General features: G+C 45.8%; 2 protein-coding genes across 3 annotated transcripts in view; one reads left to right on the top strand and one right to left on the bottom strand.

Annotated features, from left to right (window-relative positions):
- Positions 1–4572, top strand: part of SHC3 (SHC adaptor protein 3) — a 255280-nt gene extending 250708 nt beyond the window's left edge. The window contains exon 12 of one of the 2 annotated variants that reach the window (XM_090273986.1): positions 4085–4572. In XM_090273986.1, the coding sequence (XP_090130112.1) occupies positions 4085–4213 (129 nt within the window). In that variant the 3' untranslated portion in view covers positions 4214–4572. The remainder of the gene's footprint in view (positions 1–4084) is intronic. The other variant, XM_090273987.1, reaches the window with a different exon arrangement.
- An 8758-nt stretch (positions 4573–13330) lies between these two features.
- S1PR3 (sphingosine-1-phosphate receptor 3) lies at positions 13331–14901 on the bottom strand. The gene has a single exon (XM_090275758.1). The coding sequence runs from the start codon at positions 14769–14771 to the stop codon at positions 13635–13637; it is 1137 nt and encodes a 378-aa protein (XP_090131884.1). The 5' UTR covers positions 14772–14901; the 3' UTR covers positions 13331–13634.
- Positions 14902–23372: the final 8471 nt, after the last annotated feature.

A 23372-nucleotide genomic window follows, 5' to 3' on the forward strand; every position in this document is an offset into this window, starting at 1 on the left:
TCCTCTTAGGACTGCTTTCGCTGTATCCCATAGGTTTTGGGTTGTTGTGTGTTCATTATCATTAGTTTCCAGAAACTTTTTGATTTCTTCCTTGATGTCATTGTTAACCCATTCATTATTTAATAGCATGTTATTCATTCTCCATGAGTTTGAATGTTTTTGAGTTTTTTCCTTGAGGTTGATTTCCAATTTTAAGCCATTGTGATCTGAGAAGATGCTTGATATAATTTCAATTTTCTTGAATTTGTTAAGGCTTGTTTTGTGTCCTACCATGTGGTCTATCTTTGAAAATGTTCCATGTGCACTTGAGAAGTATGTATATTTTGCTTCTTTGGGGTGAAAACTTCTATATATATCGACTAAGTCCATTTGATCTAGGGTGTTGTTCAGTGCCTCCATATCTTTGGTGTTTCTTTGCTTCGAAGATCTGTCCATTGTTGACAATGGGGTGTTAAAGTCCCCTACTATGAGTGTGTTGTTGTCTATATCTTTCTTGGAGTCTTTCAAGTTTCCTTACATATTTGGGTGCTCCTAAGTTTGGTGCATATATATTTATAAGGGTTATATCTTCTTGATGGATTTTTCCCTTAAGTATTATGAAATGCCCTTCTTTGTCTCTTTTTATGGACTTTGCTGTGAAATCTGTTTTGTCTGATATAAGTATTGCTACCCCGGCTTTTTTTTCATGTCCATTTGCTTGGAATACATTTTTCCATCCCTTTACTTTCAGTCTGTGTAGATCTTTTGTTCTAAGGTGGGTCTCTTGTAGACAGCATATATGTGGGTCATTCTTTCTAATCCATTCAGCTACCCTATGTCTTTTAATTGGAGCATTTAATCCATTTACATTTAAGGTTATTACCGATAAGTACTTATTCATTGTCATTTTTCCCCTTTGTACTCGTGTTCTTCTCTGTCTCTCTCTGTTTCTTTATCTTCTTAGAGCAGACCTTTTAGCATCTCTTGCATTGCTGGTTTGGTGGACATGTATTCTTTTAGCCTTCTTTTGTCTTGGAAGCTCCTTATTTCACCCTCCATTTTGAATGAGAGCTTTGCTGGGTATAGTATTCTAGGTTGTAGGCCTTTGTTTTTCATTGCTTGGAATACTTTTTGCCATTCCCTTCTGGCTTGTAGTGTTTCTGCTGAGAAATCTGATGATAGCCTTATTGGAGTACCCTTGTATGTTATTAGTTGTTTTTCTCTTGCTGCTTTTAGGATCCTCTCTTTGTCTTTGAATGTTGCCATTTTAATTATGATGTGTCTTGAGGTGGGCCTGTTGGGGTTCATCTTCATTGGGACCCTCTGTGCTTCCTGGACTTGCGTGACTCTTTCTCTCGTCATGTTAGGAAAGTTTTCTGTCATTAGTTTTTCAAAGAGGTTTTCTATCCCTTGCTCTTCTTCTTCTCCTTCTGGAATTCCTATGATACGGATATTATTACGTTTCATGTTGTCCTGCAGCTGTCTTAGAACCTCCTCAGTCTTGTTCAGTCTTTTTTCATTTTGTTGCATTGTCTGGGAGTTTTTGTGTAGGTTGTCCTCCAGCTCGCTGATCCGATCTTCTGCTTCCTCTAGCCTGCTTTTAATTCCTTCTACTGTGTTCTTCAATTCAGAGATCGTATTTTTCATTTCCTCCTGGCTCTTATTGATAGCTTCTATGTCCTTTTTCATGCTCACGTAATTTTCTGTGAGTTCCTTGTAGTTTTTCTGGAGTTCTTTGAAGTTTCCGCTGAGCTCATTCAGCTTCTCCATAATCCATGTTTTGAATTCCATATCTGATAGTTCGCTCCCCTCTATTTCATTTAGCACTCTTTCTGGGGATTCTACCTTTCCTTTTGATGGGAGGTTGTTTCTCTGTCTCCCCATTTTTTTGACTCCTATTGTTTGTTGGTGCTTCTTGGAATGATCTGCACTTCCTGGATCTGCCTCTGGTGGCGTCAGATCATGTACCAGTCTGGCCCTAGGCAGCCTGTTGGAGACTTCCAGGGATCTACTGTTGTTGTCTGTCTTCTTTGATTGTTAATCTATTCAATCTGTGATTAGCTGTCAGGCTTAAGGACTGTGGGTGTGGTAGCTTAATTCCTGCAGGCAGGGCTTTTGCTTCCCCTCAGGCTGACGCCACTTGGAGGGGAATGGTCTACCCGCAGTACTGGGGATGAGTCAGCACTGGGACCCAGTCAGCTGCTCCTCCAGTTCTCCCCTCAAAGCCACCGTGCCAAATTCTCCCCAAGTGTCTCCAGTCCTCTCTGCCTTCCCTCTGCTTGAGCCCAGGGTAAGTGGTGGCCAAAATATTTTCGTATGTGATCCACTTAAGAGCTCTTTTTCTCCTGCTGTTTCTCTCAGGCTAGCAAGAAAGCCTGTGGCTTTTCGCTTTTCACAGCTGATACTATTTTACTTTCCACTCTGTCGCTGTAGGCTGGGAAGCCCAGCTGGGGGTTTAGACCCTGCCCTTCTCAGGGGGAATCCCCGGCTGCTGAGCTGTTTCTCAGTCCCTTCAGCAGCCACCCGTGTGAGCCCAGCCAGCCCTTCCGCGTCTCTGCACTCCCTACCGGTCACGTTGTGATGTAGCGGCCTTTTCTGTCTCTCCGTGGTTATAAGACTTCTTTCCAGCTAGTGTTCCGTTGGTTATTCCAGATGATTTCTCCAAAATTAAGTTGTAAATCCAGACTGGTCCTGGGAGGAGGTTAGTGTAGCTTCCACTTACTCCTCCGCCATCTTGGATCTCAGCATTAGTGTTAATTCTTAAGAGGTGATAATAAGAAGCCAATGTCAAGGCAACAAGCTGCCAATACTAGTCACATGTTGATCTGGGTGCTTCTGGCTTCCAAGGAGGGGCTTGCCTGCCCACATCACTTAGGTAGTCTTTCTGGGCCATGAATTCTAAGAAGCTCCAGGAGCGTTAAACAACCTCAATGGAAAGATGCCAGAAAGTCCTACCAAAAAAAGGTTCCTTTCTGAATGTGTTGATGACATTATATCTTTACTGAGGTTTAATGCCCAAGAGGCAGCCCTGTGAGGTCTCTTCCCTTCTGGTGCTTACAGAGATGGGTAGGGATGGGGCCTGCCTCAGAACTGGATCCTAGGAGAGGAAGGCATCCTAATTTCAAAGTGTCTGGTACTGCCTTTGGCCACTAATTGGTAGAGCCTAGAGCAGATGGCCTGGGCAAGGGTTTCTGATATGTACATCTGGAACATAGATTTCAGGTAGATGTGAGGTCTGGGGCTGGAGGTCCAGAGAGCAATGTCCCATTGCTGAAACTATGGAGGGAGAGAGACCGAAGTGACTACCTTAGGGAAGGGGGTCATTTAGAGCTTGGAGAAAGGAGAATATTAGGACAAGTAGGTCAATAGGAGAATAAACATGTCCTTGGAGTCCCTGAGGGAGGGGTGAGAAGCAGCTGGGTGCCACAAGGGAGGGATGGGCTTCCAACAATAAGGTAGAGAGAGAGATCAGACCACCCAGGTATCCGAGACCTATCATGAGAACAATCTAAAGGCCTGGAGGGTGAATAGGTATAGCTAGGCACCTGACCCCTGCCCCATCTCTAACTCCCTCTCAGAAAACCAGGCCCCAAGTGGTTGTGTCCAGAGCATGCTGGAAGATTGCTCTTGGCCAAGAGAAATACTGAAATACTGCCTTTTTCAAGTGTGGTCTGTACCCTGGGTGTGCCAGCTCAGAGAGAGAGAGAATGTGTGTGTGTGTGTGGCAGCCCTTAGGGACTGTCATGCAAAGGCCTGTAGAGGGGAGGGCATGGGAGCCTGCAGATCTCAGTGAATAGTGCAAGACAGCAAGACTGAAGTTTCTGTGATGGATCCTATGAGGTCAGGAGGAGAATCAGAAAGAGAAGGCCCATGGGGAGCAGGGGACCTCACTATGGCACTTGGTTGCTGAAGGTGGACAAATAAGCAGACTGATTAGATTGGCCAGCAACAGTGACCAGGAACTTTGCAGACACCATCTCTGAGATTGTGGGGTGTGACCAGGCTCCCAAGAAGTGACACAGATTATCTGGCTAACACCAAGCAAGATGTGTTCTTTTATTTCTACCTGTGGGTGATACTAACCTTCCCTCCATATACTTCACAGATCCGGACAAAGGACAGGATCTTTGACAGTATCAGCCACCTCATCAATCACCACCTGGAGAACAGCCTGCCCATTGTCTCTGCTGGGAGTGAGCTCTGCCTGCAGCAGCCCGTGGAGAGGGATCCATGACCAGCCAGCAGCCCTGTCTTGACACTGAACCATGGTCAGGAGGACTCGGGTCTTCCTGGTACATGTGTATCAGACTACAGGAACTCAGGCAACTGCCTGCAGGCTCAGATCTTTGTTTCAAAGCCCCAGGGGAAAGTGTTTTTAAAGTGAAGGTTCCATAAACTTCTTCTGATTTCTCATGTGTACATACCTATACATCCTGTACAAATGATCCCTCTATATTTCTATTTTTTAAGACTAAGAAAGAGGTAAGACTAATGTTCTGTGCTGTATGTTTGTAATGAAAAAAATATTTAACTGTAGCTGTCTGGGCAAAAATTTAATGCAACTGACCCACTCTACTGGGAAAGTCCACTAAGGTTTTATCTGAAGTTTACCTAATAAGCTGGCCCTGGCTGGTTTAGCTCAGTGGATTGAGCGTCGGCCTGCGAGCTAAGTGTCGCTGGTTCGATCTTCCAGTCAGGGTACATCAGAGAAGGAAAACTCTGACTCCAAAAAACCTCCGCTGCCTTGCGGCATACCTCTTCAGGGGAAAGGCTAAGGGAGTAAACCCCGACAGAAAATCTGGAGCCGGAGTCCCTAAGGCGGTTCGACGTTGTAGTCAACACCGGCAACTCCTGCGGCGCACCTGAACCCAAGCTGTATTGACTCCGTCTTTCCCTTGGATCCTTCAGCTGCGAAGAGAGGGGGGGGTCTGCTGCATGGGCAACAGCTGGCCCTCCATATCACCCTGCCCAGGCTCTGTAGCTTCAGCGTCATCGCAAGATGTCGATTCAACACGGGAGGAGACAGATACCATGTCACTCCCGAGTCGGACTGCACAGCCATTCTCGGCCGTGCAGATAGACTCTTAAGAAGCTACACCATCGTCTCTCGAGACGGACGGCTGCCGACGACCTAATAAGCACAAAATGGGGAGTAGAAGCAAGCAGGAGAGTTGTTAATTGACACAGGGTTGTAATAGAATCAGGCGAGATGCTACCCAAAGAAATCTAGGTCTGCATGCAAAGCACTGTGACACATTGGTTCTGATGGCTGTCCTTCCTCCTCCAAGATGCCTCTTGGGCTGTCTGCATCGTATCTCCATGCATGGGGTATCCAGCACCAGAGGGCTCTTGTAGCTACACCATGGAGCAGGCATTATGTCAGCTGTTTTGAGTCATGCTGAGCCCAAGAATGCTGTCTCCCATGACCTCGGTTGTCCAGGGTTTCTTGAGAATGCATTTTACTGACAAATAGGGCATAAAATAAGCCTCACTAATGATGATCTTAACTGGCAAATGCTTCTCTTGTTTTCATCTGTGTAATGACAAAATGAGTAAGTATGGTTGGGAAAGCATTGGTTTGTAGGTCTTTTTGATTGACTGGTTGATTCTAGGCTGCTTTGGTAGCTGTTGGTAAAATTGAGCCTCACCTTCTTATATTCAGCAGAGAAAATAGCACGTGTATGAGCTGTGCCAAAGACAGGGTGCACATGTGCTCAGAGTTCTGTCTTGGAGACACTGGCATCAGTTAGTCATTTCTCCTGGGCCCATGCTTACCTGAAGCTGGGCACTTGTGAGAATCAATTTGAGGATCTGATTCTGGAGCTATTGGTGGGTAAAGCAACTGATTATCTCTATAACAAGTTTCCAAGTTGCTCCATGTAAAGGCATTTGTTGAGTGTTTGCTCCTTCCTTCAAGATAAAACACTGTGGTTTCCTAGTGGATCTTTTGGTGTTGGGAAATTTACAATGTTTATGACCTTTAAACTATACCTGGGATGAGATCACCATGTGACCAAACAGATGTGTTTTAAAAAATAGAAAGATTCATTTGTGTGCTGGCACCTTCTCACCAGTGCTGCCACCATGGTCCCTGACCCAGCGACATCCCAGATCATGCCCACTTCCTTGATCAGTGCGGCCAGAGATGCTCCCAACACACTTGGACTTGAATAAGTAATAACTTTGGTGCTTCAGAACTGAGGAGTTAAAGATAGATTTTTAAAATTATAATGAGTACTAATTCTGCAAAATTCCTAAGTGTGTGATCCCATTTCTACTTTTGGAGATTTGTGGCCAGGTTAGAGGGTGGGCTATAAGTGATGGGCAGGATGGGTCAGAACAATTCCAAGTCTTTGTAGGTAGCCTTCTTTGGAAATTTTGCTCTTTGAGGGTCCAGTGAATTCAAGGTGACAGTGACTCCAATCATCTAGAGTGTTTCACAATGGATTAGAATTAATCTAGATCATCCTGCTGCTTCCTGGAATGATCTTCATTTCAGATGCAGTAAAGACGCCCTACTCCAAGTTACCTAGAAGCATGGGGTCTGAATGGTGATGTGGAGCAGTAGCTGGACTAGCCTCTTGCTCTTCGACAACACAGACTTTGGGGTGGTGGCAAGAATTGCCCTGTATTCCACTCCTGAAGGCCTGCAGATGCACATACATGTCTGAGCTCCATGAGGAAGCATGAGCCTTCTCTGTGTGGGGGGTGCACACATGCAAAAACAGACAACATAGCTTTCCTTTCTACAGTCTTGCATGCCCCACCTGCAAGGCTGCAAGGCTAATGTGACAGAGCAAGAGCAAGTAGGAAATGAGAGTTACAAACTGCAAGTCCCTGAACACTTGACCTGCTTTACTTTTCCTCTTGGGAACCTGCAAGCTCTCTGCTTGGTAGTCAGTGTTTATCTCAGTGAACAGCAATATATATAATAGGGTTTTTTGTTTGTTTGTTTTTGCATGAGTATCAATTTGGATAATTAAAAGCATTTGGGAATCAAATTTTGTTTCAATATGAACTCAAAATATGCATTTTAAAGCTCAGATTATAAGATTGCTTACAATGAACAGAGCCACTGGAGAGCAGATTAGATATGGCAGATGGCCGTGGTTTTCCCATCTTTGTCATTCTGTTTGTAAAGCTTGTTAGAGCTCGCACAAGTCAGCTCATCTCTTCCTTCAGGCATGTGTGATGGTCATAACTGTGAGCCTCACTCACAGATGGGGAAACTGAGGCTCCAACTTGCTCAAGCCTTCGTGCTTGGTGGACAGAGGATCTGTTCTGCTCATCCCTTGTTTCCTCAGCTCTGCTGAGCTTGGAGCTCAGGACTTGGAGGCAAATATCATGGGGCCTCCCCCCTTGCCCAGAACGGGTCCTTCTTCCAGCTGTGACCGTGCCTGGGCAGAGGCAGGCAAAGCAGCACTGGATATGTGTTCCAGGGCCCCTGACACCCAGGGCACATATGTTGTGGCCATGCAGAGCCAGCCTGGGCCCATGGGACGCTCCAGGCCTGCTGCCTCTCTCCTGGACCCTGGGCACTCAACACAGGCCCCTGTGTATGCTGGAAGCACAAAGCAGGTCCAGCAGTCCTACAATGTCCTAGCTTGTGGAATGGCCCTGGAGTCCCCTGCCCACAGCCCCTCCCACGTGCACCATCCTGTATGAATTACCTATGCTTCACATGACATTCTGGTCCTGAGAGCATGTGGGGCCTCCTATGAGGCCACTCATCTCTGGTTTAAGTCAGCTTTGGTGCTTGGCTACCAAGGAGACCCTGAATGGCTCAGTTGGAAGGCTGATAAACAAGGTGTTGAGACCACTTGTGCTTAAGTTACACTTCTGGCCTTTTTTTATTTGAGGGGCCAAAGGACAGTGTTTCATTTGAGCAACAATTCTGTTTAAGGCTGTCTTGATGTTGGGGTAGAAGGACAAAGACCCAACTAGGACACATATGGTGTTCAGAAGGTTTCCTGGTGAAGAAGGTCACCACAGATAATTTCCAGTGAGGGCAGTAAGTGACAACACATGTGTGGAGGAAAAAGCATGTAAAGGAAAGGCAGGTCTGGGGGAGGGACAGCACTTTGTGTGGCTCCCCAAAAAGGCTCTCAAGCTTGGGGACACTGTTGACACCTGTTTTCCAACTCTGTGCCTGTCCTGGGGTCTGGATGGGGCCCAAGAATTTGCATTTTTAATAAATTGTGAGTGATGTTGGTGGGTATAGACTTTGAGAAACATCATTATGTGTGAGTTGCCAGCCCTTATATGTCCCTTATTGATGGCTTCCCTCCTCCATGATTATTCAGCGTGGGACAAAAGTAGGTTTACAGTTGTGAGTATGCAAAAGTGTGTTCTTGTGTTATCGTTTACTATTGTATTATTTTCCAAACTCACAACTGTAGATCTACTTTTTCCCCACCCTGTGTTTTCATGCTACTTCATGTTATAGATCTAAAGGTCCATGCTGTGAGTGTAAAAGTAGGAGATTAATAATTAGCATTTATAATTCAATGCAGTCATTGCCAGAAGATAAAATGCTACCAGCCAGCCGCAATTTATTTATAATGGGGTTTATATATATTTATAAGTTTGTAAGCAATGTCATGAATAGTTTTAAAACAGGTGCATTTTATAGGAGCCAGAAAAATTGCAACTTCATGTGAGGATTTGTGAATGTCCCATATGTGCATCTACACATACATGCACCTGCATTGACTGATGGGTGTATATCTGTCTGTGTGCACATGAAGGCTGGCTGTGCAATGTGCACCTTGAGACTCCTCCCTGAGTTTTGATATTATGACTAACAAGGACAACTAGAACGTTAAACAAATGTTGAAAGTTTGGGGACTGATGTGTCCTGACACCCACAGACATCTGGAGAAGGGTCCTGGGTATTGTAGAAAAAAGATGGGAGGGCCACAGGGGGCCCACTGTGGAAAACAGGGACAGGATGGAAGAGAAGCCAGCAAGGAAGAAGAGGAAAAGAGAGGACCAGAGGGTGGAGGAAGATCAGGTAAAAAGGAGGTGTACAATCAACTCCAGACTAATGACCTGTATCCATCTGGCAGTGTGCAGTGTCTATGCGGGGCCAGCGTGGCAGTCCATGCATGGTCAGGCATGGCAGAGGCTGTCCTCATTGCAGCGTGCTGTAGGGGGTAGAGAACAGCTGCATATTTGGTACCACTTCTCAGCGTTTCTAACAAGTCTGCTCTTGGTCTTGTCTGTACTCTAGTTCACATGTGGCAGGCACTGTGCTGGGCTCCTGTGATAGAGGTGAATGATGGGGGTTCTGCCTGCCTGCAAGTGTAATCCAGTAAGAAGTAAACATGCACAGGGTGTTGGTGTGACAAGCCTGATGGTGTTGTGGCCAAGCGCAATGGGACTGTGGAGACTGGAGCTCCTGGGTGGGTCTGGGGAGTCAGAAGGCTTTGCAAACTCAAGGGCAGGTGAGACCAGAGCATTAGTGCAGGAATGCAAGGCACCAGAAGCCCAGAAGGAGGCAGAACACCCTCACACAGGCACAATCGCTAGTGTTAGCAGAGGTACTGAAGGTGAAGGTGAAACTGCTTCTGTCACTTCTCTCTTCCTTCATGCATTCACGGGACCTCCCAAAACACAGTGCTCTCTCCTGGGGGCTAGAAGAGCTATTCTCACATGGGAAATGAAATCTCAAAATTTAAGTTCCTGTTTTGTTGTGTCACCTTGAAATGCTACAGGTAGAAAAATTTGCACATGGGAACACACGCTGTGGTCCTGAGGTTTGAGGTGATTCATATTCACACTCGTCTGGGACATGTCACCATGATCACAGATTCTAACCACTGAATCAAGTGATTTAACAAAGCAAAAATTAATGGGAAAATCCATTCTTAACATTGAATTACCTGGTAACAACTATGTGTTGATTGCAAATGGAATGGTCTCTATTCATTTGATATTTGAATATAATGTTCTAGAATAAATATTGTAAAATTAAATATGTGAATGTTTGTATTCAGATTTAAATAGAATTAAACATTTAATCTTTAAATCCAAGGATAAGGAGATTACTCCACATAAATTTGATGTATAATAAGATATTTATTACTTTTTAAAAAAGTATTTGGATGACAAATTATACATATTGATAAATATTATTTTTAAATGTTGTGTTTGGTTTTCCATTAACTTTTGTGAAACAAAAAAGAATTACTGTAAAGTTTTCTGCCTGGGTTTATTTCCAATTCACCACATTTTACTTTGATATTGTAACAGAATGAGCCTTTGGAAATCCCTGAGGAGTGGAAATGCAAGACTGATTTCAAGTTTTCTTATCTCTGCTCTATGAAAAATGATAACACCAAAGTTATTTGGACAGCATTTGGGAGATTTGGCAATACAACATGGAAGAAAATTGGCTTAAATTTTCTCCTCACCTTCCGAGAGCCCACTTTACTCCTTCAAGAAATTATGTAATTTCCAGTTGCGAGCCCTTGATGGCACACTTGGCACATTTCTGTGCTTCTGAGGTAGCCAAGTGCAGAGGCTGCTAGGCATCCCCAAGTGTCATCACTGTGGCCCAAGAGGGAGGCTGTCACCCATGTAAGGCAATGCTGCACTTATCATTGGTTATCAGAAAATGTGCCTTCATTTTCACAATAGTGGTGTGTGCATTTCTGACTATGTAGCAAACCCTTTGATATCTGACTTAGATACTAAAACATTGGGTTGAGGTTTTGCATTCCTAGAAACAATTTAAAAGCATGAACTTGGTAACTTAATTAGAAGTTTTCTATACAATACACCTTGCTACATTTCTGTGAAAAGCTCTTTGTCAGTGCAGTATAACCATGGGCCAAAGGTTGAGATAGCAGCTGTCTTCTGTATTGTCCATTGTTTAAATGACTCATTGTAACTCTGTGGGCAATAAAGAATATCATGGAAAGTCTCTCATGTGGATGGTGGATCTTGTATTGCCTCAACAGAGAGGAAGGGAGTTTGAAACCTTTGCAGAGAAAGCAGATACCCGCAGTGATTCTCCAGGAGACTTCTTAATTAGCTGAGCATGTGGAGAGAAAGCGGCAGGTGGGAAGAAGCGTTATGTTCACTGATGGGCCTTGTGCAGAATCAGAGGTGAGAGAAGGCTTGATCCTCAGTTGTGCTGGAAGATTCATTCATGACAGTTACCACCATACTAGTTATGCCAAATGCTGGCCTCTTTCTCTGTAGAACACAGGGCACCTGCACACATACACACTATAAAACTTACTATTTATAAAGGAGAAAGCTGGGCAAGGGGCCAGTTCTGACTTCTTCTCTCCTTTTAAAAATGAAGCAGAACCAAACATCCCTTCTCTTGGCCCTACTGTGACTGCCATGGCTCCTACAATCTTCTTTCTGTCAAGGGCACTCTACTGACCTTCTCCAAACAGACTGACCTATCAAAATTGGTGGAATAGCCCACTGAACACAAGATACACCAGTGGGGAATATAGGGTGTAAAGGTTGTTGAGGTTCTGATATTGGTTTAATTCCTAAAGAGACACTGGTACCAGGTAGGAAGCAAAATGACCAGCTTGCATACCACCGGGCATGATCCCAATGCACATAGCCCCTGCATAGATTCCCAACAGTCGCTTATACAAAGCTTTTGGTTATAGTTTTTAACAAACATACATGGGACACAATAATGGTTACTAACTGAATAAGATCTAACGGGCAAATTTTCTGTGGCTTTTAAACACTCGAATTCTAAATGATCTCCAGCTAGCTAGTGAGGAGTGTACACATTGGTGTTAAAGCTGATTATTTTTTGCACATATCAAATGAACACCATTACTTCTTTTGAGTATTTTCCATTCAGATTGTGTAAAAGTTTTGTGTTATTTCAAAGGGAAGTTGTGGCTATCGTGCAAAGTGTTATTAATATTAGCACCAGAGACCCAGGGCCTCAGAAGCAATTCAGAACCAAAATAGAAAGTTCCAGTCATGTCATGACTTAAGTGAAATGTAATACCCAACATTTTGGATCTCGATGCATTTTTTCTTTAAAAAAAATAAGTTTTTAATTTTATTTTAGGGAGAGGGGAAAGGAGGGTGAAAGAGAGGGAGGGAAACATCACTTGGTTGTCTTTTGCCTTCTGCAAGAGGCCCAACGGGAGCAGAGCACAGAGTCTGCAACCCAAACACGTGCCCTGACCGGGAGTTGAACTGATGACCTTTCAGTTTACAGGACGATACCCAACCCACTGAGTCACACTGGCCAGGGCAATGCACTTTTTTCCCTTAACCCAGCACCTTAATGCTTAACTTTTCTAGAAATGCCCTGGGTTTTCTTATGTTATTTGGTAAAAGAGTAAGCTCCTTTTCAGTGATGTAGAGAAGGTAATAAAAATGCCACTGATGAGCATCTCCTTATAGAAAGGACTTATTTCATCAGTACTAAAAAATGAAGAGTCTTTGGTCAGTACATGGAGATCCCCCAAGATTCACAGAAATATCTCTTAATAAGAGGAATTTGCATCAGGTAAAATAGGAGTCAATTTCTCTTTAAGAAAGTTAATGTGTTAAGACTACTCTTTTAGTATTTACTCAGGCAATATCCTCACTGAACCTAAGAACATCAGAGGGTTCTCATGTGGGTTTCCCAAGTAATAATCTTTTTGAAGGTTGTTTGTTTTGCTTTTTTTTTACAAAGAATTCAACACATCTACTGTGTGCTTATGAGAGGTCTACAGATGTGTGCTTCTTTTCATCAATTTGTATTCATACAGAATCCCTGGGGAAGAGCACACACAAAAATGTCTTCAGGCAATCCCTTGTAAGGTAAACAGTGATAGAGCCTTCACCTTTGTTGAAAGGTAAGATCATGATATTACATATCTTTGAAGAATGCACAAATCACCAGATCATGTTTTTTATCCTGACAATTAAACTCCAATAGTGGCTGCCAGGGTCAGCTTTCCGGAAGTTGTGAGACTGATGCTGGCCCCAGCTCTCCAGCTGTGATAACACAGGGGTTACTAACTTAGTGCTTTTCTGATGTAGAATTGAACTTAACGTAGGATCAAAGTTCTGCTTTGTAGACCTGTCCTAATTCAATAGAAATTTTCCATTAAACAGATGGCTGCTTCCAGCAACTTGGAAAGATGATACAGGCCAGGACTTTGTTCTTGCTTCTGTCCCAGCTGGTGGTTTGGTCAGAACACGATTGTGTTACCTGTTAACTGCACTGAATACTGTAGCTTCTGCACATGCCCATAGCAGACATGTGAAACACCAGTGCCATGCAGCCTACAGATGACAAACACACAGCATCCAATGTGTGGTTACCCAAACACTGTCCCGATGTCCTGGGAAACACACTGTACGGCCCATGACCTTCCCTTTCTAGGAACACCAGAGAGTGGCCAGTGGGAGTCAGGGGAAGGTGGCAATGACATCGGCAACTTGGTACATTTGGAAGGATTTGGAGCCTGAAATGGACAAGGAATGCTGTCTATACTGAAATGGGTTGGCAAGTCTTTGAGCCCCAGCCTTAAGAGACAGGCACAGATTTCCCGAGTCTCAGCTCTGGCGAAGCCCTGGTGAGACATGTAATGAATAGTCACGTGACTATGGGGATGGCTGCTGCTCCTCCCCTGGAGATGTAAGGACTTCTGCTCCTTGAGTGGGCCTCACTTGCAGAGGATCCCGTTCTGCAGGGTTTTGTTTCTGTCAGTTATGCAGGGTGAAGTGACCGTTTGGGGAGTGTCTTCCTTGCTCTTCGGGAAGGGGCTGCTGTTGTTGCTGCCACTGGATTTGCTTTTGCTTGGATCGAGAGCAAGCGGGATGGGTGAGGAGCCGGTGCCCTGGGCCCTGACCAGGCAGCTGCAGACCAGCCGGAAAAACGTGCGCCGCATCTCCTTGCTGGCCAGTGTGTAGATGATGGGGTTCATAGCGGAGTTGAGTACTGCCAACACAATGAACCACTTGTCCTTGAACAGGATCTCACACTCCTTCACTTTGCAGGCCACGTCGACAAGGAAGAGGATGAAGAGTGGGGACCAGCAAGCGATGAACACACTCACCACAATCACCACGGTTCGTAGCAGAGCCATGGACCGCTCCAAGTTGTGGGGGCTGGCCACCCTGCGGCTGCTGGACTTGACCAGGCAATAGATGCGTGCATATAAGATCACGATGGCCACCAGGATGGCAGTAAAGATGCTAATGCAGAAAGCGATGTAGCTCTTGGAATAGAGGGGCAGAATGGTGGAGCAGTCAGGGAGGTTGTTCAGGCAGTTCCAGCCAAGAATAGGTAAGGCACCCAGTGAGAATGCAATGAGCCAGCACATCCCAATCAGAAGGAAGACTCGATGCTTCTTGTTGGCATCATATGGCCTCATTTTGATCATGGTCAAGTGCCGCTCGATGGCGATGGCCAGTAAGCTACAGGTGGATGCCCCGAGGGCCACGAACATACTGCCTTCCCGCAGGAACCAGACCGTGGGAGACAGGCTCAGTGTCTTCTTGCCTGACAGCAAAATGTTGACCTTGTAGGCGATGCCAGCCAGCAGGTCACAGAGAGCCAAGTTGCCAATGAAAAAATACATGCGGTTGTGAAATTTATTGTTTTTCCAGATGGCAATCAGAACCATCAAGTTCTCCAGGACAATGAAGCTGCAGATGACCAGGAACAGCACAGTGGTGAGGGTACTACCCTCGGGGGCATCCTTTAGCCGGCCAGCCAGCTTGCCCACGTAGTTGTAATGTTTGTGCAGAGTCTCATTCCAAAGAAAGGGTCTGGGGCTCGGTGGGAGGACCTTGGCCATCACTTGGAATTCACAGATGGGCAGCTCCAAATCCACTAGAGGGCGCCTTGGGACCGTCCATTAATAACAAAGACCAGCTTAGGCTTCTGGAGTGATCCTGGCCAGATCCCTGCTGGGGTGTTGAAACCCAGCGTCTGCAAAAATAAAAAAATGGAGGAAGGGTCCAGTGATAAGATTACACCACCTAAGAGCAAAAACGCTGAAGCACTCGGACAGCTAGTCCTTATGGGCTCAGAGAGGGCCTCTCAACACAGGCCACCTTCCCAAGTGACTGAGGAGGACCTGGGAAGTGGTTTGGTGTTTGCGGTTGCCCTGAGGGGAATGTTGTCATTTAATGTTCACTTACTACATGGAAGCTGACAAACTATTATTCTTGGTTACCAGGAGAAACTGAGGATTATCTCAACCCGAAAAAATAAGATGGATTCCAGAAGGTTCCCACCTGATTTCTGAGAACTCTCTGATGAGTCTTAGAGTGACATCACAGGACACACCCACAATTCCTGGACTGCCTCCCCTAGAACCAGCCAGGGACAAGGACAGAAATCAGATCCAGATGGTCCATGGGTCTGCCTGGCATGGAGCCCCAACACAGGGCCATGCTGCCACCTAAAGAAGGACAGCATAAGGACACAAAGCATCCCCCACCCCCAGCTTGTGGCCAATTTGTTAGTGAGCAGCTGAGCATGTAGCTGGTGATGAAGGAACACAAACCTGTCAAAGTGAAATCAACTTCCACTGAGAAAGGAAGGAAGGAAGGAAGAGAGAAAGAGAGAGCAAGCATGTGGACTTTGAGTTTGGCTTAAAATTCAAAGGCCTGAATATTAGTTGTAACTGTCTAAACCCCCCAAACTAACTCAGTGCATGTGAGCCAAAAGAAGCAACAAACTTGGAAGCACCAGTGAGATAGTGAAGGTGGTGAATCCAGGATCCAGACCCTGGATGGCACTGAATTTTAACCCTTCCCCACTGGATCCTGGACACTCCCCTCTCCTTCTGTGGCCTCCAGTGATGTTCAGAGTGAAGCAGATCCAACTATTAAGGTAGAAAGGGCTTTCAGTGGACTCACTGACTAAATTTAAATTATTTGAGTATATAAATATCTAACAAAGATCAAATTAGGTTAATTTACAACAGACTACTGTGGGTACCCAGTGTGCTTATTAACATTTAATTCACACCCCTAAATTTGGATCAGGGGCAAATGGACCGCTCTCCAATGATTGGGGCTCTGCATTTTGGGGTGTGATGGGATCTGAAAGCCTCATCTACCCACTGAGCTCATTCCGGGTATGAATTGAGGCCTAGACAAGCCTCAGTCCCTGGAAAGACTCAGGGCTCAGCTTGGACAGCTGCTCTGCAGGGGAAAAGCAGAGGAGACCCCAGCCAGGGTCCCCTGCCCACAGCACCCTCCAGGTAACTGCCTTCCTGTCCCTTGGGTGCTGGCTTCCGGACCCTGTGGATGCTGCCAAGCCCTCCCCTCCATTTATTAGTTTGGGGGGACCTGATCCTCTGAGAATGGGTAAGGGTGACCCCACTGCTTCTTTGCGAGGATTTATTCCAGTGTCTAGGAGCTTCAATGTCCACTGGCTGTAGAAACCCTGTGGGCCCTGGCACCTGAGCTGATGCCTGTGCTGTGCCTGGAACTGCCCCTAACCCTTCCCTGGCCCTTCCATGATAGCTGTCTAATGCCATGGAGGACTTGGAGGTCAGCTTGATGACATGTGGCAGAAAACTCTTCTAATCTCAAAAGGTAATAGCAGTCAGGTTTTGAGGCTGGACTAGCAATGAAGGACAGGTGCGAGCACCTACTGGGTCTCCTCCACTGCTGATAAGCTCCGACTGTGGCCCACATAGACCCAGAGGCACCTTATGGACAGAAGGCAAGGCTGCCCTGGTGCTCTTAGCCCTGGAACCTCCCCACGCCCAACTTGGACTGAGGCCCATCAAGTTCCAGAGGCGACGGTGATAGGCCAACTCAGTGGGCAGCTTTCCCACGAGCCCCCTCCTATTTTTGTCCTTCCCCTAGTTTTACTTACGTCTTGTGAGTCCTTCAATCCCGATCAAATTCTGTCTGCTCTCTGACGTTTTGGTTACTTCTCTCTGAGACTGCATACCTCTTTAAAAACAAGCTGCAAGATGTGTTTTTCAGAGTAGAAATAATAGCAGCAGCTGGCAGTCTCTGAGCCCTTTGCCTGAGTACTTAGCTTCACACTGATGTCATGCTGTTCACATTTCTCCCGGTATCTGGTACCTTAACAGGTGCCCAATAAATGTGTGTGTCTTTGTTACTGCTTCTCTTGGCATTCTTTATCTGTGAGCAGGGAATGAGGAATCCACACCCCACCCTGTTGGACACCATGCCCAGAAGGAGAACTCAGCCGCAAGGGCACAACCAACCGAGTGCTCAGCATTGCCCACACAGCATTGCTGCCAATGACACCACAACTGCCCTTGTTCATGGAAAAGGCCTAGCACAAGGGCTGGGAAGAGAAACACAGGTTTTACTTCTCTGAGTCATAAAGCAACATCCTGAGAGCAGCTCCTTCCCCCAAGCTGGCTTGCAGGCCCCATGCCCCCTCCCACACCAGGCCACTTGATGCCATGTCCAGGTGACCACCCCTCTGTCCATTATACCACCCCTTCCAGTTTGCCTCAAAATATTTCTTGAATATTTGCTTCCCCATCGGGGGTTTCAGTCCCAGGAACGGATAATGGCATGTATGTGGTTAACACGATGCCTGATAACTGACTTAGCACCAGGGCATTCTGAATGATAATAATGAGTGGTATAAATTGTATATGAACTCCCACCTATGTGGGAGAAGTGGGAGAAGAGGCTTTAGGCATCTGCACTGAATACATTTTTGAGACCATGATGCATCTTATGCTTTGTTCTGTGTCTCAGTTTCCCCGTGATAACTCCATGCCATTTTATGTACCTCATGGCTCCCTCTGGACATATAAGATCACTTTGATTGTGCCATGAAGCACAGAGAGAAGGGAAGTGAGTCCTTTTAAACCTCCTGGGTCTGGACATCTCCAGGAGTAAGGGGCAGAGGTCAAAAAGACCAGTGGCTCTGGAAATTGACATCTTTTTCCTTTCCTCCTTCATATGTAGTTTTGATGAAATTGAGCAGTGTGAAAAAAACAACAAGCAAACAGTAAAAACTAATAAGCAGTAAAATAACCACAATAAAAGCAGTATAAGGTGTGCCAGAGACCACTCAAAGCCATGAATTCTGAGGGTGAACATATTTTCCCATCAATGCTTGATTTACCATTTCCCTTAATTAAATATTCATTGCTCAAGGGGCATATTTTTTTTCAGAACACTTTTTGTTAAATGTGAGTCTCCAACATTTGGCATAATTGGAAGATATCCAGTTGTCTTTGTAGTTAAAAAATATATATATTTTCTTTGGGTTATCAACACTAAAAAGTAGACCCATCCTAAGAGTCAAGTGCTGGCTAAAGGCCAGACTGATTTTATATGTGTCTGAACATTGCTGTGCCTGGTCAAATGCATTTCATGGGAGGCCAGCTGTCTCTCCCCACAGAGATGGGTACCAACCCAACACCCCTGATGCAGGCCCCTCAGGTACCTTCAAGCCCCTTCTAGTCACTTCCCACTCCCAAATGGGACCACTGTCTGGGCTTCTCATCCCAAGTATAGCCTGTTGCTGACCTTCACAGGAAAGGAACCCTGCAGTGCACAGCTGTGCTTGGGTCTTCTTCCGGAGCTCCTGCTCCTGCTCCTGCCAGTCATGTGTATAGATGCTGATTGGATGGATGCATTGTATAGTGTTTGTGGACATGGGATGATTTCTCCATGTTCTGGATGCCCAAGTCCTTGTGGAAGCAAATGCATGTACATCCGCAGCACCACCGACTTGCAAGTCTGGTGTGTTGGTACTTAGTTTCATCTGATGCAGAGGGTCCCTGTAGAGGCTTACTGGGTTCAACTTGCATCCTGCGATGAGTGTTTGTGTGGAATGGGAGAAGTCCCAACAGAGGGTGAGAGGGTGAAATTTAGATATTACAAATGCTCACATTTTGCTGGCAGTGTACAAGTCTGATCACTGCCTAAATTGCTCCTGAACACTTGAAGCCCAATGCTAAAAAATGTATGCCGACTAGTCTCATACATCCTCAGAAAGCTGGGGCATATTGTAATAGATACATAGGCTCATTGGCAGTGGTCTTTCAACAAATCCAGATTCCGACAGTACTGTGCCCTGGAGCAGGCCTGGCTTATGTCCATCTGTAGTGGCTGAGCCCCCTCAGACCTCTGCCCTCCCTGCAACTCACCTGAAGAAGGTACATCACCCGCACCTGAGCTCCCCTTAGATCTACTCAATTGAGATGGTTCCTAAGGGCTCTCACTTCATCCTCAAAAGCTGGGACCCTCCAGTCCACCTCCAGGCATTTCAACACCAACCCCTTTTGTTTTTACAGAGAAGGAATAAAACAGCTTCTAGAAGGTGGTTCTAGGGTGTGTTACCTCAGGTTAGATCTTGTCAAGCCAGGGTGCTCACCTTCCTTCCATTCCAAGGAGGCACATCTGCAGGGAGGGGAGGAAGGGAGTACCCTGGACTGCCGATGGATTCCTGATGTGCTTTCTATGTTAGCAATTCACTTCCTCTACACATGACAATTTGAAAAATAAACTATAAAAAGAAGAAGAAAAAAGTAAAGGAAGATATTTCCACAAAATTTGGGGTTTCTCTAAGATAGTGAAAAATTTCTCCTGGTCTAATGCAGGATGCAGTATTTTTAAAAGGCATTTTCTCCAAGAGAAATCAATTAGTTCATCCTCCAAAACGAACTAAAACACCAAACATTTGCCAATTTCTTGGAAAGCAATTTATTTTTCCTTTCAAAAGGAAATAATGAGTTAGCCATTTCACAGCCCCAGCAAAATTCCTTTTCTAGTGAGTACTTTACCACACTCTGGATTTCTTGGGTGGCCTCTCTCTGCTTTTAGAGATAGCTCACAGCAAGAGGCTTCACACACACACTGCTTGCTTGCTTGCACTTTGCTCTAGGCCAGTAATGGATCTTCCGGTGAGAAAACCACTGCTAATCATGAACCAGGGGAGGATTTCACGTTTGCATGCTCATTTCCCTGGGTATCCAGGCTTGTTCATAGCAAGACAATTGCTTCTCATGCAAGAGATCTTACCCTCCTTGCTTCTCAGCTGAGCTTTTCAAATTTTCCCTTCCCTGCTTGCTCTTAGTAAGGGCACAGGATTGAATTCCTACCAAGATGGTCTCAGGCCCAATGAGGGTGTGTGGAACTGAGCTCCTCAGGGCAACTAAAGGCATATACAAATAAGAGGTGTTCTGCCCAAGAAGTCCTAAAATTTGGGCTCCTTCCACCCTTTCCCAAAGCATTGCTTTCATCTGGAGACAGGGCATGGGCACCACACATTGCACCTTGCAGGGACCACATCTGGTCCCCCATCTGCCTTCTGAAAGTACGCAGGAGGAGACTGAGGCTGGTTCGTGGGGGGTGACTATTCTTAATGGCACAGCTTGGAAGAGGCCACACTGGGCTGGATATCTGTGCTCAGTAGAGCACATTAATGATAAGCTTTTTTTGGAGGTTCTTCACCTTGATGGTGACAAGAGCACCCCCAGCATCCTCTCAAGCCAAATCACTTCTAGCTACTGTGATAGCAAAATCTTGGAATGGAGGCTTTTACTGAAATATGTGGAAAACTCTGCTTCCAAGGAAATGGAGTGTCATCATCAAGGCCAAAGAGCCTCATCAATGGACAGGTCTTCCACTTCAGTTCACAGTGCCAATGGGATGGCAGAGCCACCCAGCGAGTGTCATGTTCTCCACCAAATAACCTTGTCATTGATTTAACATGGCTGGCCTGTTGTCCGGGCTTTTATAGACACAGCTTCAATTCCTCAAAATAGAATTATACCAAAAAAAAAAAAAAAAAAAAAAAAAAGAGGTGACTTTGCTGTAACAATAACTGAAATAAATCTATTATTAATTGACACTAGATAAGATTCCACTCAGTATATCATATTATCTCCAAAAACTTACAGAAAATATCTTAAGGCAATTAACTACTTCAACAGAAAGTATATGGCAAAGGAATAATATGAAATAACTCCAAAACTGATAAAAGAATTATGAAGCCAAATATGCGGAAATGGGCTTCTGCAGACCACAGAACTATGGTTAGGTTCTGGCTCACACAGCAGACTGCCTCCGGAGCCTCATCTGCAGTGTCAGCACTCAAGTGTTAGTCCTAAGTCCCAACAGACAAAATGGGTCCTACAAGATGGCAAGCCCAAAGTTTCAAGATTGTGACATGCTTAAATTCCCACTTTCTTGTAATAAAAATATATGCACACATTGTAGATACTGAATCATCTTTAGGAGATAGAAGAAATACCTTAAAATCAAAAGTGTGTCAAAATTTCCAGAGAAAGGAAAATCAGTTCCTGCATTTTTTAGAGATAAAACTGCTAGGCAATATGTAAGGTTCCTTCCACAGAAAAATAAGAACCTCCACTATCCACACATGCTATAAGGTTAGAAGAGTCATGCACTTAAGGAAATCCACAAACATTAAGAGGAAGGTGGTATTTTCAAAGATGAAAACTGGATAAGAAATCATTGGGTTTGTATCTTAGGGGAAGCCCCTTAAGGGCTGATTTTGCATTTTAGATCTCCTAGGTCAGGTGCCAAGAGGGGCTGGATGAGCAGGCCCAGTGTAAACATTTGCTGAGAAAACCCAATGTGTGCTCCTCTATTACAACAAAAATCATTCATATTGGCATCAAGTAGGTGAGAAATTGTACAGCTCCAGGCACTTCCACAACTCCTTGAGCACAACAAACATGCACATACCATCACCATCACCACCATCACCATAATTATCAACACTTTCTACACCAACATCAGCCATGGGCATGGCCATCCTTGTTAGTCACAGACCCACAGAACCGAACCCTGCCCTTGCACTTTGTAGGAATTACATTTTTCTTAATCATGCCTGCAAGATTTTCATCAGTGAAGAAAATGCTGGAGAGATAAAGTATGAACATGTGATTAGATACAACATCTGCAACCTCTAATGTCCAGAAATTCCTTATTCTGGAAGTACTCAGAGCTCCAGATGGGAAGGGTACTATGTGCAGGGTGGACTTTCCATTTTTGAAACAATCTTCCAAAAGACCTTTCTGTTCATGCTGCTGTTCTTCCGTTATCCTCAAAACAAATTGTGGTCTTCTAAAAAAAATTCTAACAAGAATTTCCTCTTTTACATCTAAATATAAAAACAACGCAAAGAAATATGTCATTGGAGCATCCAATGCCAGAAAGAGAGAGAGAGGGGGAGATACAGGGGGGGGGCGACCATTTGGAGACTGTCGGTTGAAAGTGGCAAAGCTAGCGGTGCTCTGCATCGTCAGAGAACTTGCTGGGGCCCTTCTCCTGGCTTTATCTCAGTTGTGAATGCAGCATACTGCATTTTCTGTGGAAGCCTCATTATTGCACCGGGACTTCAACCTTCCAGCCCCGATTCTGACAGCCTTGATTGCTTTGTTTGAGAAATAAAAAGAAAATTGGAATTTTGGCTAAACATAACTTTAAAAAATGATTCTACCGGGAGAATGACCACAGAGTGAGTCCCCAGAGTCCCTACGTCCTCATTTTGGGAGGGCGCCTACATTTTTACTTGTCCAAGCTAAACGACGGATAGAACTTCTCCAAGAAAATCCACTTCTCTTTCATTCAGGTTATTGAGAAGCAACCGAGTTTAAAGAGAAGCGCCCTCTCCCACTCCTCGCTGCTCGGTCGCCGGAAGGGATGGCTTGGGGGAGGGGGTGATGCTGTTGAGGTGGTGGGCTCGCAGCCTAGGTCACTGCCTCGCCCGGGACTGGCTGGAATTATGTGACAAAAGTGGGCCCAGCTCCCAGTCATTCCGCGACCCGACCCTGCTGGCTCACCTCCGTCTGAGAAGGGCACTTGGGCTACCGGCATCGTGGAGCCCGTTCCTCCGCTAAGATGCAAGCCGGGCTGGACACCGGGATAGTCTTGGAACTCAAAGGATCGCACGGGGCCTGGAGGTCTCGCTTGGGCTTGTCCTGCCACCACATTCAGCTCCAGGTCCCTGTCGCATGTTCCCGAGACGGGCTCCCTCAGCCTCTGTCCACCGAGCCAATTCTCAAACTTTTCCAGTGTCCCGGGGGGTGGGGCCCGCGCTCCGCATCCCCGCCTCCAGTTCTCATCACCCCGCCTCCACCTCCACCTCCTGGCGCAGGGCCTCCAGCTCCTTCATTGTCCCTTCCCACTTCCCCGCCCGCATACCTCCACCTCCCAGCGTCGGGTCTCCGTCTCCCCATCCCCCTCTAGCCAACCCTTATACCCCTTCGTCCCGCTCCCCATCTTCAGCCTCCCGCCACCATCTCCCGGCCCTTCTTGTCCCCACATGCCCATGCCTCCTCCCCGCCCCCCAGCCCCCACCCCAGCCCCAGGTCGACCTCCAGACCTTGCTCGTGTCAGGCTAGCTCCAGGCGCAGACTCCAGCGCCCTAAGACCCATCCCGCACAGGTCCGAACTGAGTCTGGGAC

This window comes from Furipterus horrens, unplaced genomic scaffold (assembly GCF_987537825.1).
Source record: "Furipterus horrens unplaced genomic scaffold, mFurHor1.1.pri manual_scaffold_4, whole genome shotgun sequence".
NCBI lineage: Eukaryota > Metazoa > Chordata > Mammalia > Chiroptera > Furipteridae > Furipterus > Furipterus horrens.